The sequence below is a fragment of the Ambystoma mexicanum genome, chromosome 4p (assembly GCF_040938575.1).
Source record: "Ambystoma mexicanum isolate Mex_15411 chromosome 4p, UKY_AmexF1_1, whole genome shotgun sequence".
Lineage (NCBI taxonomy): Eukaryota > Metazoa > Chordata > Amphibia > Caudata > Ambystomatidae > Ambystoma > Ambystoma mexicanum.
The window spans coordinates 928,914,958-928,928,870 of NC_090927.1; the positions used below are offsets into that span (position 1 = coordinate 928,914,958).

General features: G+C 49.2%; 1 protein-coding gene across 3 annotated transcripts in view; it reads left to right on the forward strand.

Annotated features, from left to right (window-relative positions):
- The window catches only part of HACE1 (HECT domain and ankyrin repeat containing E3 ubiquitin protein ligase 1), an 838,224-nt gene that overhangs the window by 368,993 nt on the left and 455,318 nt on the right, over nucleotides 1–13,913 (forward strand). For all 3 annotated transcript variants that reach the window (XM_069606519.1, XM_069606520.1, XM_069606521.1), the window contains 2 exons: nucleotides 9,493–9,642; nucleotides 10,664–10,860. In XM_069606519.1, coding sequence (XP_069462620.1) covers nucleotides 9,493–9,642; nucleotides 10,664–10,860 — 347 coding nt within the window. The remainder of the gene's footprint in view (nucleotides 1–9,492; nucleotides 9,643–10,663; nucleotides 10,861–13,913) is intronic.

Sequence of the window (13,913 nt, forward strand, 5' to 3'; positions counted from 1 at the left end):
CCAACTGGCATTGGGGGGGGTTTGCCCTGACCATTTGGCGGAGAGTTGCCCTCCTTCCTGTAGTAGAAATTGCCTGTTCAGACACTCTAACCTGCTCCTCCAGTCATATGACTTTAAGAGTCCAGGGTCCCCCCCATACCTCCAAACATTGTTGTGCTCCACTAGGTGCCCCCTTCCTTGGCACCACTGCATTCTCAGTTGCGACAGACTTTCCCTTATCCCTAATTTTCATGGCTTTATTAGGGCCTTGATTAACCAGAAGACTAGCGGTTGCTTTGCGCTTGACCATAATGGTGTGTGCTACTTTGCCCCAGCCCCGCAATATCACTTGCCTTATCATTCCTAGAAAAAGTGCTGCAGAATCACTAAAAGGTTCAGATACAGTTAGAAAAATGTTAAAATATAAAACAATTCATCAACACAATAAATCAAAAGCTATTTAAAAAATGATGTGATAAAAAATATTTCTAAAAATCTATACAAATTTATAAATCATATGTTAGGAACACATAAAACCACATAGTTAGTAAACACATCAACCACTTTGTTCCTCGGATTATAGGGCTGTAAAATAATTCAAGCAATATGCCACCTCCTCCCCCAAGATTGGCAATAACGGGATGGGTATCAAGATAGATCAGCCAAATATCCTCAGACATAGAGCGCAAAGGCGCAAAGAATGCAGAAAATATTGAGTCCTGGGAGTCAAATAACCCATTCTCAGCTAAGAAACCACAGGTGGTTATTCCAGTCAGCAGAGCAGACTGCCCAGTGTCAAAAAGCTAGGTACTACACTCCAAATTGTCCACCGACTGCTCACACTGCCGGACTCCTGGGGGGAGAGCACACTTGCTTGCAGCCCTCCGGAGCCTACCCCAATGTCAGGTTAAACCAAGTTAAAAAGTTTGCAATTGCAATTGGGGGCTGCAGCATAGGGTTAGCGTGATACCTTAGTGCAGGGTACCCAGATAGCGGCACTGGACTGCACCGGACGGCACCACTTCCCACTACCCTTGTATCCTCTGTTACTCGTGACTCCAAGACATGCACACAGTATGGGGTCAAGCCAACTCCCAAACCATCATAGACCGGGGACAGGGGATGCCCGACAGTTTAAGGAGCTGCCGTAGTCTGTCTCTACCCACCTGCCCTCCCCATCTTCCAAGATTGAGAAGGAAAGCAGAGAATAGAATGCCAAAAAATGCTGCTAGTTGTAAGCCCCCAACAGGCGTGCTTCCACCTAGTACTAGTAGTAGTGCGAGCAAATCAGTTAGGGCAATTAGGGCACACTCACCTTCCAGGTGCCGCACCTCCGAAATCACCAGAAAACTCAGATAGGCACTATGGCTCTTTAGCTCTGGTACTGTCTCAGGCTGTCCTGGACTGTTTTTTATCTATAAATCCCACAGCAGTCACACCCCACACCATGCCGCTGGAGGTCTGGGTTTGGGGTCTGGAGTCACAGTTGTGGTCACAGTTGCAAGCAGACTTTCCTCTGCTCCTTTCTCCATGCTCCGTGATGAGCCCTTTGGGGGGGTGAGGGAGGGGAGGGAGGGAGAGAGAGGAGAGAGGGGGAGAGGGGGAGAGGGGGAGAGGGAGAGAGGGAGAGAGACCTTTTTCCACCCGCACTTGTGTTGGTCTGCAGACTGCAGCTTTAAATCCAAAGGACACTCCCCCCAACTCCAGTTGTCCAGATATGCTCGCACAGTCTGTCTCCCCCCACAGAGAACAGCAGGGAAATAGCCTGCCTCGCTGCCCGCTTTGCTTGGAGCAGTTTTTAAAAGCGGCAGTGACAGCAGTTGTGGAACTCCTCCTCTCCCTCTCCCAGCAACAACGCAAACAGCAGGGAAACAGCCTGCTTCGCTGTGCTCATGTGCGTCGCAGGGGCTGACAGTTTGATTTAGAAAGCTCTGTGGTTTTTTTTTTCCTCCTTTTTTAAAAAGGTCTTTTGACCTAATACCCCTACTACACCTAGCAGAGCAGCAATCCCTCAGCCTCTTGATCATTATTCACCAGTCTGCATCATTTAACCAAGTGTATCACATCCTCCTTGTACATCCCCTTCGATACGTGGCAAACCTCTTGCTTGCCACACTGAGGTTCAAGTAGTTCTTGTCTGACAGTGGCCAAAGTGTATGACTAGGAATCATTAACTACACTTCCTATCGTACTGCGATGACGCTGGAATATTCTGAAGGATCATGGGCCAACAAGACTAATTCACAATTGTGTCAAGCAGACTCAAAGCCATACAGAAGTGGATGGGGAGAAAAAGCCCCTAGCTCATTGGTGTTAAAAAAAAAAGGCAAACTGTCACGCACCGTCCATGGAAGAGCTGGAGTCAATGGCGGTTCCACTAGTGGTCGCCACGTTTTCTCACGTTACACTAGACGCAGTCTAGTGTTTTTCCTAAAATGGCCGCCGCCTGTATTTACTCTGTCCAGGTGCGCGGATGAGTGCGTTGCAATCCTTGTATTTTTGTTCACTAAGACGCTAGTTCTTCGCTATCCTGCCTGCTTACTTGCCTTCTCTTTGGCTTGCCTTTTGTTCCCGCTCCGTTTCCGCCTCCCTTCTTTTGGCAGTCACGGTGCCTCTCGCAGCCTCCGCTACTTCCCTGTTCTGTGCCGACTCCCCTCCCCTACTCTTTCTCTGCTTGCCTTTTGGGTAGCCTGGGATTCCTCCTGTGGTTGATTCTCGTGCTCCCTGGCTTCTCTATGAGCCGCGAGCCCTCTCTTCTTGATATTCTGCCTGCCATCTGAAGAGTAGGGTTCACTTTGGAACACAGAGCCGTTCAAACCCTGCTCCTGTATTCTTGATGGTATTGTCTTTCCATCTTTTCATTGTCTGCTTATTGCTCTTCAGCTGGGCACACAATCATAGCCTGGAGGGCTTTGCCGGAGTTAATACTTAATACGACTACCTGGGAATTCTTCCTGTGCAATCACCTACTACCTCCGGATACAGATCCACATCTTCTGGAAAACGTGGACTGCCTGAAGGGTTTTTTCAGCCGCAAGGCTTTTTCCCTGGCAGGGGCATGCTTCCCGGGTCCCTCTTGACTAGAGTTCCCTCTTCAGGTCATGGTGGCCTCCGGGGGAGCACGTCCCTATCTCTTCGAGAAAAATAAGGATCACAAGAGAGAGGACCCAAAGAAGACCTGCAGAAAGAAGAAGACAGAAGCCTCTGAAAGTTCTACAGAAGAACCAGGTGAGGGGGACAAGCAGGGGGGAGACGCACAGAAGCTTGAAACAATCCTACCTTATTGGTTTGCCTCAGGTACTCCAAGGAACCTCTGCCCTGTGCTCTTCTCCCACCTTCTTCGAGAAAAATGCTCGACATAAAAAGCAAGGTATGCAACTTGGGGCCTATCTGGGATGGCAGCCTCTGCATGAATGCACAGATGGGCACTATGGAAAAACCTCCCTGACCGACAAACTGCTAGGCTACAAAAACATGAGAACACTGCAGGTGGGTTCATTTTTGGCCAAAGGAAAGTCCAGCCAGTCCCCCGCCTACTCAAACGCATATATTGGCTACCGGTGTAGGCCTGGATGGGCTGTGCACCATCCTACCTACAGGAAAGGCTCATAATACAGACTCAACGGAGCATTCCATGGTCTGCCTAGCTCGCTGCCTGCTGAGGGACTATTCATTGCAATCACTCCTCCCCACCTCTGAAATAACCTTACAGAACTTAGAACACTCTCCCGCAGCCTAATCTCTTTCATGCCAAAACTCAAAACCCATCCCTTCCAATAAAGCTATCTGGAGGCAACACCACTGTCATCTGCCAGAAAACCAGTTATGTCAGGGGGTCAGACCCAGGTTTTTAGTATCTGCGTTTTTATAAGCCTCATTACAGTTTTGCAAGTAGATTAACATGTTTTCTATATTTTCAAGTGCACTCTTTTCGACTATATTGAAATTGCCTTTCACTAAACAAACACATGCAACAGACATCATACCATTCTGCTTAAGACGTTCTGGGTGTACCCCATGTCAATCGATATCTGATCCGTAAGTTAAATGTGGGTCCTACACATTTGAGGGTCCACGGCCCCCGTCTGAGCCGAGTGGTCTTGTTGGCACGGTGTGCATGGAGGAGGATTGCCAGTGGGCCACCTTGCTGGATTTCGGTCCAGGCTCACTTAATCCTCTGTATGGTGTGGCTCATGGGCACAGGAGCCTCTACCTTCAGCCAATTGTTAGAAGGCGACCTGTCCCAATAGCTGCGATCCGGAACGACCCCACGAGCAGGATCCTCTCATCTGAGACAGTCAATACGTTTACTTTGTACAGAAGTGTCTGCGCGCTGGTCTTGGAAGCAAGACCACGCAGAGCAACAGAGGTTCGAATCCCTTATCCGCGCTTAGACACCAAACTCAGTTATGGTATTAGGCATGTTATAAAAAAAAAACAATTAAATAAATACACCCGTCTTCCCCTGAGTAGACGTGAATACTTTCATAGGTTTCAATTAGCTATCATAGTTTTAGAAGATGATTAGGGATGTCCGCTTATGAAGTCATTGGCAGAATGTGCTCTTTTGTTTCTGTGTGGCAGGCTTGGATTTGGTAAATGCACTTCCGTCTAGATATATGCAATAACCACAGTCAGTGTCATGATCTGGTATGAGGGTGTGCCTCATGATTATCTGGGTTGTGCTTACCTGCTTACCTGGGCTGTGAGGCCATGTGGAACCTTCTGGCTTCATGGAAGGTTGGCAGGGTCTGGGTTCTGGGAATCTAGGGATGACAGTTGGCTGTTGCGCTGGATGGGTTTGGATGCCCGATATCTTTTCTCTGTTACTACGATACTTCACTAAACCCACTATATAACTCACCTGACCGTGGTTATTTCACTGGAGACGAGGATGTTTGTGCTGCTGGGAAGGGGCAGCTGGAGAGGAGTACCACCTTCCTAAGGAGATATTCCACATTTGTACCGGGTCTGGACGGCCAGAAAGAGTTGGCTTGGCGGATCCTGCTAACCGGGCAGTTGCAGGAGCAACTGAGGTGCGCCATCAGGGGTTCCCCGACCAAGGGAGAAGGATCAACAGGTCGTGTGATCCACACGAGTGCAGGTGGGCTGTAAGGAGGCTGAGGTGCCCGGGAGGAACAGCTGCTGGACTGTGGGCTGACTCGAGGCTGATGTGGCCGCCGTCAGCAGGTGCGCCGTGCAAGTTGGCTGGTGTGCTGTCCCGTGGGATACGGAGTTTGTTGTCAGTGGTGTGCCGTGGCTGCTGCCTGGCGTTTGGCGCTGCCGCGGCTGCTCTGGTGGTGAGCGGGGAGCTGCCGTTGGGAGATCCAAGGTAAATTGTTGGTGTGGTGGACTGCCAGTTTCTGTAGTGGACGTACCTGCGGCAATTTGGATGGCTGACTGCAGATGGTCTGTGCGGCAACAGACTATCGGGGGTTTGATTGCAGCAGTCGGGATGGCGGTGGTTGCCCTTCGCTGCCAGCTAAGGGAATGATGACGTATGCGGTCGGAGAGTGTACGTTCCGACTTTGTATGCTGGAACGCGACATTGCACGCAACATTGCGGCGGATGGGGACGTTCAGTGTGACAGCAGCGCAGGTGCTGATAGCGTGGACCCGCAATGTGGGGGAGCATCTCTGGAGGAGCTCAGGTCGTCTTTTGTCTTAGCTGAGTCTGTGTCAGGAGCTCCAGGATTAGTGGTGCAGGGGCATACGGCCCATCTCAGCCGAACCCATTGTTCAGTTGGCGGAAACAAGGGCAGGCGTTCCTGGACAAGGGGCTTTGTGGCGCTGTGAGGAGACTGGTTTCAAGGGACAGCAGTGTCGTTTCAGACACGGGGACGGTGCAGAGGACAGACATGAGGACAACGGGGAGGACGACCCATGGCAAGGGTAAAGGTGTTGCTACGGTTCGCAAGAGCCCCTGAGTGAAGTTCCATACTTCATGTGTTCCAAGGGGTGGCGGCAACAACAGGTTTTCTGCAACAAGTGTCGTGGCATTGCAGAAAGTTTGAGAGACTTGGAGCCGGATCTGTGGGGTTTGTACATCCGGATAAAGGCTCTCACGAGCCCTGAGGACTAATTGAGGTAGGCATTGGGGGAGGCCGGTTATGCTGTTTGTGTATATGTTGTGGCTAGGGGTGTCACGGTGTTAGTTTTTTGACGGTACAATAACCTTCTTGCCAAATGACGGTATATCATGGTTATCGCGGTATAGTAGGAGGAGTTAACTAATTTTAACAAATATTTTCTAAAAGGTCATAAATTGTCAGATTTATCATCACAAACAAAACCAGGGCCAGAATTGGGCTTTTGAACATACTTTCCACTGAAATGCCACCCCTTGCTCCCACCAAACACAAACACACGTGTGTAGAGGAGGAGGGGGGGGGGAGCCCTGCTGCGACTGGCAAAGCAAACTGAATAGTGTTTCTTAAGTGGTTATTTAGGCTTTTAGCTCCCCCACTGGCTACTGGTGAAGATGAACATGTTGCCATCTTGATAACCTACATGCCACAGATCAATGGAGTTTGATGGTAGTATATGTTCCCTCTCCCTCTCTCCCTCTAGTTTACTTCCGGGCCAAAAGGTGTTCAGTAATCACAGACATGTTACCCTTTGGTATGGCAGCAGGGAATACCCACATAGATTAGTACATTTCGCAGTGTGACTTATTATATGTAAATTCAATGATGGAACCAGGGACATCCCCCATCTTCATATGTTTAGAAAACATTATCCATTATAAATATATAAACCCCAAAGCCGCCAACCCAACGTCCCGGGAGGATAGCTCAGCGGCAACGTGCGTGCCTTGGAAGCAAGACGGCACGAAGCAACACAGGTTCGATTTCCCTGGGTCAGCGCTTAGAAACCTCTAGGTGTTTAAGCGTGTTATAAATACACAAATTACACAACTAAATAAACAATTTCTTTAACACCGCCTTGATGCCCGCAGGCTGTGTGAGCGCTTTAAAAAAAAAAGTAAACCCTTTTCCTTCTTGGCACTGTATTTATTCTTCCTATTGCTAACATATTGATTTTGTGTCAGGCACGTGTGGTTTATGGAATGGCATTAAAAACTGCTGAAACTACTTGGCAGACAGCACATCCAACAGTGCAAGACCAAGACTGTGCAGCACTTGCTAACTGCAGCCTTTCCAAATCAGATTGAAAAGCACACTTAACGGTATGAACGGTATACCGGTATAAACAATGTGACGGTTATTATTGTTCAATTAAGTGGTTCACGGTATCTTTAACGGTATACCGTAATACCGTTACATCCCTAGTTGTGGCCTCCGGGGTTAGTATTTGTATTGGGTTGGTCCTGTGGTGTGTTAGTTGGTTAAGGTCTGTAAATGACGTACAGTGGATTGTTGTCTTCATGTTGTGGCCTGTTTCTGTTTAGGACACTGTGTGGGCTGCGGTGAGGACTTGTGTGCGCAGGGTTCTGGGTCATCCATTTTATTTATGTGACATTGCTTCCTTTCGCAGGGGGCGGGTGGACTCTCTTCTGCGGGGTTGTTAGTGTTGTTATATTGTGGACATGAGGGTGCGGGGTTCAGTGCTGGATTTTGGTGCGGTGACATTGGTTGGGAGTTAACTGTGTGCATTTCCTTTTGGGATGTGATGCTTATTTGTTTTGTTTTGTTCGTTCTGTGGTGTTTCATGTAAGTTTGTAGGGGAATTTCCCCTGGTCTTCTTGGAGAGGCTGGGGGGGCACTGGAGGTGCCTATTTTCTGCAAGGTTTATGCTAGTTGGGGCAGTTGGGTGCTGTCTAGTCTATGCAAGGTGGGGCAGTGAGGTGCCGGGGCAATTGAGGTGCTGTCTAGTCTATATTTTTACGGTGGGGCAGTGAGGTGCTGTCTATGCCAGATGGGGCAGTGAGGTGCTGTCTAGTCTATTCAAGATGGGGCAGTGAGGCGCTGTCTAGTCTATTCAAGTTGGGGCAGTGAGGTGATGCGCTAGGTGGGGCAGTGAGATGCTGCGCTAGGTGGGGCATTGAGATGCTGTCTATATATTTACGGTGGGGCAGTGAAGTGCTGTCTATGCCAGATGGGGCAGTGAGGTGCTGTCTAGTCTATATTTTTATGGTGGGGCAGTGAGGTGCTGTCTATGCTACGTGGGTCAGTGAGGTGCTGTCTAGTCTATTCAAGGTGGGGCAGTGAGGTGCTGTGCTAGGTGGGTCAGTGAGGTGCTGTGCTAGGTGGTTCAGTGAGTTGCTGTCTATATTTTACGGTGGGGCCTCTGGGGTGTGGGGCCAATAGATAAGTTTTGTCGGGGCCGTGGGGCAAGTTGTCTGTTGTTGGGCACTGTGGTTGGATTGATGGTTTCATCAGCGAGTTGTTAGCTGGTGTTGGTTGTTGTGCCTTGTTGGGTCTTCAATTTTAGTTTTTGGGTCTTTAGTTTTAGTTTTTGGGTTCATCCTTGGTGGGCTGGGTCCAGTGGGGCGTGTTCTTTATGGATTTGGTGGTTCACGGTGTTGCTCTATGGTCATTTTTGGCTGTTTCATCGGTTATTGGCGTGCCGTTTTTGGCAGTGTCATAATCGGGGTTACACACTCTGGGATTGCGTTTACTGTGGGTAAGGAGGGAGAAGTGTCATGATCTGGTATGGGGGTGTGCCTCATGATTATCTGGGTTGGGTTTACCTGGGCTGTGAGGCCATGTGGAACCTTCTAGCTTCATGGAAGGTTGGCAGGGTCTGGGTTCTGGGATTCTACGGATGACAGTTGGCTGTTGCTCTGGATGCATGTGGATGTCCCGATATTGTTCCTCTGTTACTAGAATACTTCAATAAACCCACTATGTAACTCGCCTGACCGTGGTTATTTCACTTGACAATATATGATTTTACCAGTACAGTAAGTGATGAAAGATGGCTGCACTTACCTTTGCACTTGCCACCTGCCGGCCGCACTTTAATTTATTGTCTTTATTTATCTTACTGTTATCCTATTTACTGCACTGTCCCCTCCCCTTTCCCGCTGCACTTTTCCTCTCCCCCCTCACCTGCACTTACGCAATCTCAATGTCACCTGGCCTAGTAGGATCGTTGTCTCTGTCTTCCCTCTGTTTCCCCTCCCATGCCTCGCCGCGCCTTGAAACAATTGTGTATAGGCGCGTTATAAATGCCATATCATATCATACATAGCATTTTCTTATAGATATCTGTGTGCACATTCTGTTGTATTGTAGCTAAGCTAAAGCTAAAGACAACAGCGCGACTTAACGTTGTACTTCGTGTCCGATTTGGCATATGGTCTTAAATGCAAGTGTATGAAGTGATATGAACTGTTGATTACCCTGCCCCTGGACTCATTGGTGTAACGCTTTACTTATCTATAAGCATAAGCTCTTTCCAGGCAAGAATGACACAAAGGCCGTGGCTAGCATGGGATGTTTATCTTACTAAACTGGTCGTTTCCTGTTTAATTCATAATAACATTTGCGTGTACTTATACCGCCATGAAAACCTTTTTTTCTTTTTTTTTTTTTTTGTACATTTTAGGGACCACTTTTCAACCCAACAGTAACTCCTCTGTGAATCCAGACCACTTGAACTACTTCAGATTTGCGGGCGAAATCTTGGGGTTGGCTCTCTACCACCGACAGCTGGTCAACATTTACTTCACAAGATCGTTCTACAAGCATATTCTTGGTATGGCTTATTTCCGGAAACAATCGTAAAGATACTGTTAACCAGGGCTTTAAGTGGGGTAAGAAATCGAGGGGGGGCCCTCATTTGGGGCGTGGCTTGTGGGAGGGGCGTGGCCTAAAAGTACGCAAATCGTAGGGTATACACACAAATATATATAAATGTTATATATTTGTGTGCGTACCTTACTATGGTTTGTGTACAATGCAAGCCATCTTTTTTAAACATAGAGATATGTAACATATTTCTACGTTTATAAAAGATGGCTTGCAAAGTACACAAACCATAGTAAGGTACGCACACAAATATATAACATGTATATATATTTGTGTGCATACCCTACGGTTTGCCTAGTTTTCAGGCCATCTTTTTAAAGATTTCGGGTTTATAAAAGATGGCTTTGAAAGTACACAATTCAAGCCATCTTTTATAAAGCTTTGACTACGGACAAAATTGTCCGTCGACAAAGCTTTAGAAAAGATGGCTTGAAATCTGTACTTTCAAAGCCATCTTTTATAAACGTCGAGGAATCCCCAGGTTCGCTGAGGGTTAAAGACGCCTCGGCGACCTGGGGAAACAAAGGGACAGTAACTGCCTCTGGTGACCTCTCGCGCGAGGGGTCACCAAAGGCAGTTACTATGACTGACAGAAGTGGCAGCCAGTCACAGCGTCGCTGTGGCTGGCTGCCACTTCTGTCGGCTCACCTGACTTCATGGCAGGCGCATCTCCCGTCGCGGCTGCGGCCGCGACGGGATAATGCATTCCGCCAATGTTGCGGTTGGACGGGGGCCCCCGGCAGGGCCCCGGCTCAGTCCCACTTGGCCCCGGCAGGCCCGGCCCACTTTAAGCACTGCTGTTAACTTCATGTCATTTACCAGTAGAGTTAACTTTGCTTCTCGTCAGCATTTAATATTTTTGGCCGCTGTGCCGTACTTTAGTTTGGCAGCAGATGGCAGCATTCTACCAGAGAACAGTGTGACAAAGAAATCCAATAACCAGATGCGCAAATGTCTGGTTTCTGCAGGTATTCCTGTTAATTACCAGGATGTAGCATCTATTGACCCCGAGTACGGGAAGAACCTACAGTGGATTTTAGATAATGACATCAGTGACCTGGGTCTGGAGCTTACCTTCTCAGTGGAGACTGATGTGTTTGGGGCAATGGAAGAAGTGCCCCTCAAGCCCGGAGGAACAAGTATCCTTGTTACACAAGACAACAAAGTAAGCCCATACATTTCTTTTTTTTTCTTTTTTAAAGTACAGACCATGTCTCAAGTTGGCGTGCTTGCAAATCAATTATTCGCCTGAAGGTTGTTCTAATGATGTCATGCATGGGTGTTAAATAGGATGACCTTGCTTAGTGGGTTATTGCTTGTGTTGCATAGAGCTCTGGTGCCCCCTACGCTCCTTGCGTTCCCGCATTACATCCCACTCCCATGGACAGAACATCCTATGCTGCATATCGTAGGCCCTGTTACCTCCTGTATTAGCCTCAATGACGTGTACAGCGCACTGTGTCTTCCTCACCAGATTCATGCTATGTAAAATGCAAATACAAATGAAGACCTGTTTGCAACCTGTTGTGGGGGGGGGGAAATGTGTGCATTTTTTCTCAGCATTTTATTCCTACAAGTTTCACAAAATGGTTTCCTAGCAGCACCTATTATCAGCATCTAATCCAAGGGAACGTGACTAAGCCTTCTTCTACTCTGTGTACCCTGGGTGACAGAGGGGGAGGGATGGGCAAAAGTGTCGAGCATTCTTATAGATCCAACTGTAGAAAAATGTCAAATTGGCTCCCGTTCAGACTTCCAGAGCTGCACGGCCATCTGGCGCTTCCATTCATTTCCATGGCCAACTAGCAGATGGCCGGGCTCGGAGAAAGAGCCATGCATTGTAATGGGCCCGCTCGGGAAGGGCCCTTGACCCCCTGGCAAAGGACCGGCATGACCCCAGAGTGCGGAGGGATTTCCGCTGGGAAGGTCTACTCATGGGCGAGGCAGGCGCCCAAGGGAGGCGGCAGCACCCACGGCCCCCGCCACCAGCTGTCCTGGAGCTCTGGCCAGGTTACTACTTTTCCCTGCAGGAATGGACAGGGACCATGCTGGGGCACCGAGAGACCACCGCTGGGCAGGGGGACGGAGGATCTATGTGCAAAACAGGCACCCTTGGGAGGGGAGCTCTGTCCGGGGCGTGTTAGAGCTTTTTTCTCCAGTAAGGGACAGGTACGCTGTTGGGTCGCCCCAGATCGCTACTGGGCAGGGGGACAGTCAACCCACATGTGAGGCAGGAGGCAGCACACCCAGCCATCCTACAGCTCACACTCTGGGGCTGGTTGCTTACAGCCTCGTGCTCTGGGATGCTAACACAGGAGGCCTCGGAATAACTTGTGGAGCCCTGGTAGCTCTCCGGTCAGGTCCTACGAGGGTCCTACAAGGGCGCCACCCATCTGCCCTGTAAATAAACACTTTGCCATCAACTAGTGAGCTCCCACAAAGTGGGGGCTTATGGAGCCTGGCCTGAGACCAATGAAGGAGGCAGCGCCACTGGGGCCATCTGGTCCGACTGCCCCAGCCAGATGGCCAGTTTGGTCTAGCCGAAGGACCAGATGTCCAGGGCCGATCCACCCTGACTAGATGCCTAGGCGATCACACGGTCATGCTTACTTTAGGGCCAGGGACCAGGACTTAAGCATCCAGCACTGCTTCCTGGGACCCGGGGTTTAAGCTGCCATCCAAGGCACAGTCTCTCTTCCCTGCCTCCCACGGGCTGGTCCTGCCACTCAGCAGCCAGCTAGGACAAAGGCCATCTGGTCTGCTGGGTTGACTGGCAAGGAAAAGAAGAGCGCTCCCCAGCCTGCCTGCACCCCCGCAGGTGCATTCAGGGTGGGTGGGAGTTTCCGTGCACCCCTTTTGCACCGCTGCCGTGCTTTTTGACAAAAGCTCATCTCAGAGGATGACTTTCAATAGATCACAGTGAGGTAGCTGCTTTGCTACTTGGGAAACCCTGACCCAGAATCAGGTAATCTATGAATTGTTTAGCAGCGGTCCCCCACGAATATCGGACATGCGGTGCACTATGGGAGAGAAAGGTGGCCACCTCCTATCCCCATTCGAGTCCTGAGGCAAGCAGCTCTATGCACAAACCCAGAGGCCGGCTATCCTAGGCCAACCAAGGCTCCACAGCGCTACAGTCTCATCACAGGTTTATTGGGGAATTTGACTTGGAGGCTCCCATAATCCCACAGATGGCTGCTTTGCCCCATTTGCTGTCCAGCCAAGCACGTACACCAAATGTCTGAACCTGTGGTACTGATCAGGATTACTATTGCAACAACACATCATAAGTAGGGTAAAACTAACCTGTCTCACTCTAATATGTCTAAACCCAGCATTCGTTCCCTATTAGTGGGTGAACATTCAAACCCTTGGTGAAGTCTGCTTCACAATGATAGAAACAGCGACATCGAAGGATCAAAAAGCGACGTCGCTATGAACTCTTTGCTGCCACGAGCCATTTATCCATTTGGTAACTTTTCGGACACCTCCCACTTGAAACCCAAAAAGTCAGAAGGATTGTGAGGCCCAGCTTTCACGTTCTGTATTCATACTGAACATTAAGATCATGCAAGCTTTTGCCGTTCTGCTCCGAGGGAGGTTTCTGTCCTCCCTGAGCTTGCCTTGGGACACCTGCATTATCATTTGATAGGTGCACAGCCCCAGTCAAACTTCCCACCTGCCACGGTCCCCAGAGCGGGTTGTGGCCGTGGGTGCCGGACACTATGAGCCAGAACGGAGAGCCTCATGGGGCTTGCCTCATCGGGTAAGTGAAACAATTATAAATGTCGTGGTATTTCACCGTCGGCCTGAGGTCCTTTAACCTGTCCTACGCCGCTCATGTCTTTTCAAAGTGCCAAACTAGGGTCAAGCTCAACAGGTCTTCTTAACCCTCTGATTCTGCCAAGCCTGTTCCCTTTGTTGTGGTCCACTGGATAGTAGGTAGAGACAGTGGGAATCTCGTTCATCCATTCATCCACATAACTAATTAGATGACAATCTATTTGTTTACCTTAAGAGTCATAGTTATCCCGCCGCTTACCCACGCTACATTGAATTTCTTCACTTTGACATTCAAAGCACTGGGTAGAAATCACATTGTGTCAACACCCGCCGCAGGGCCTGTGCAATGCTTTGTTTTAATTGAACAGTCACATTTGGTCACACCAGTTCCAAATCAGCTGCTAGGAGTTGACTGAGCTAGAACACCACTCATGA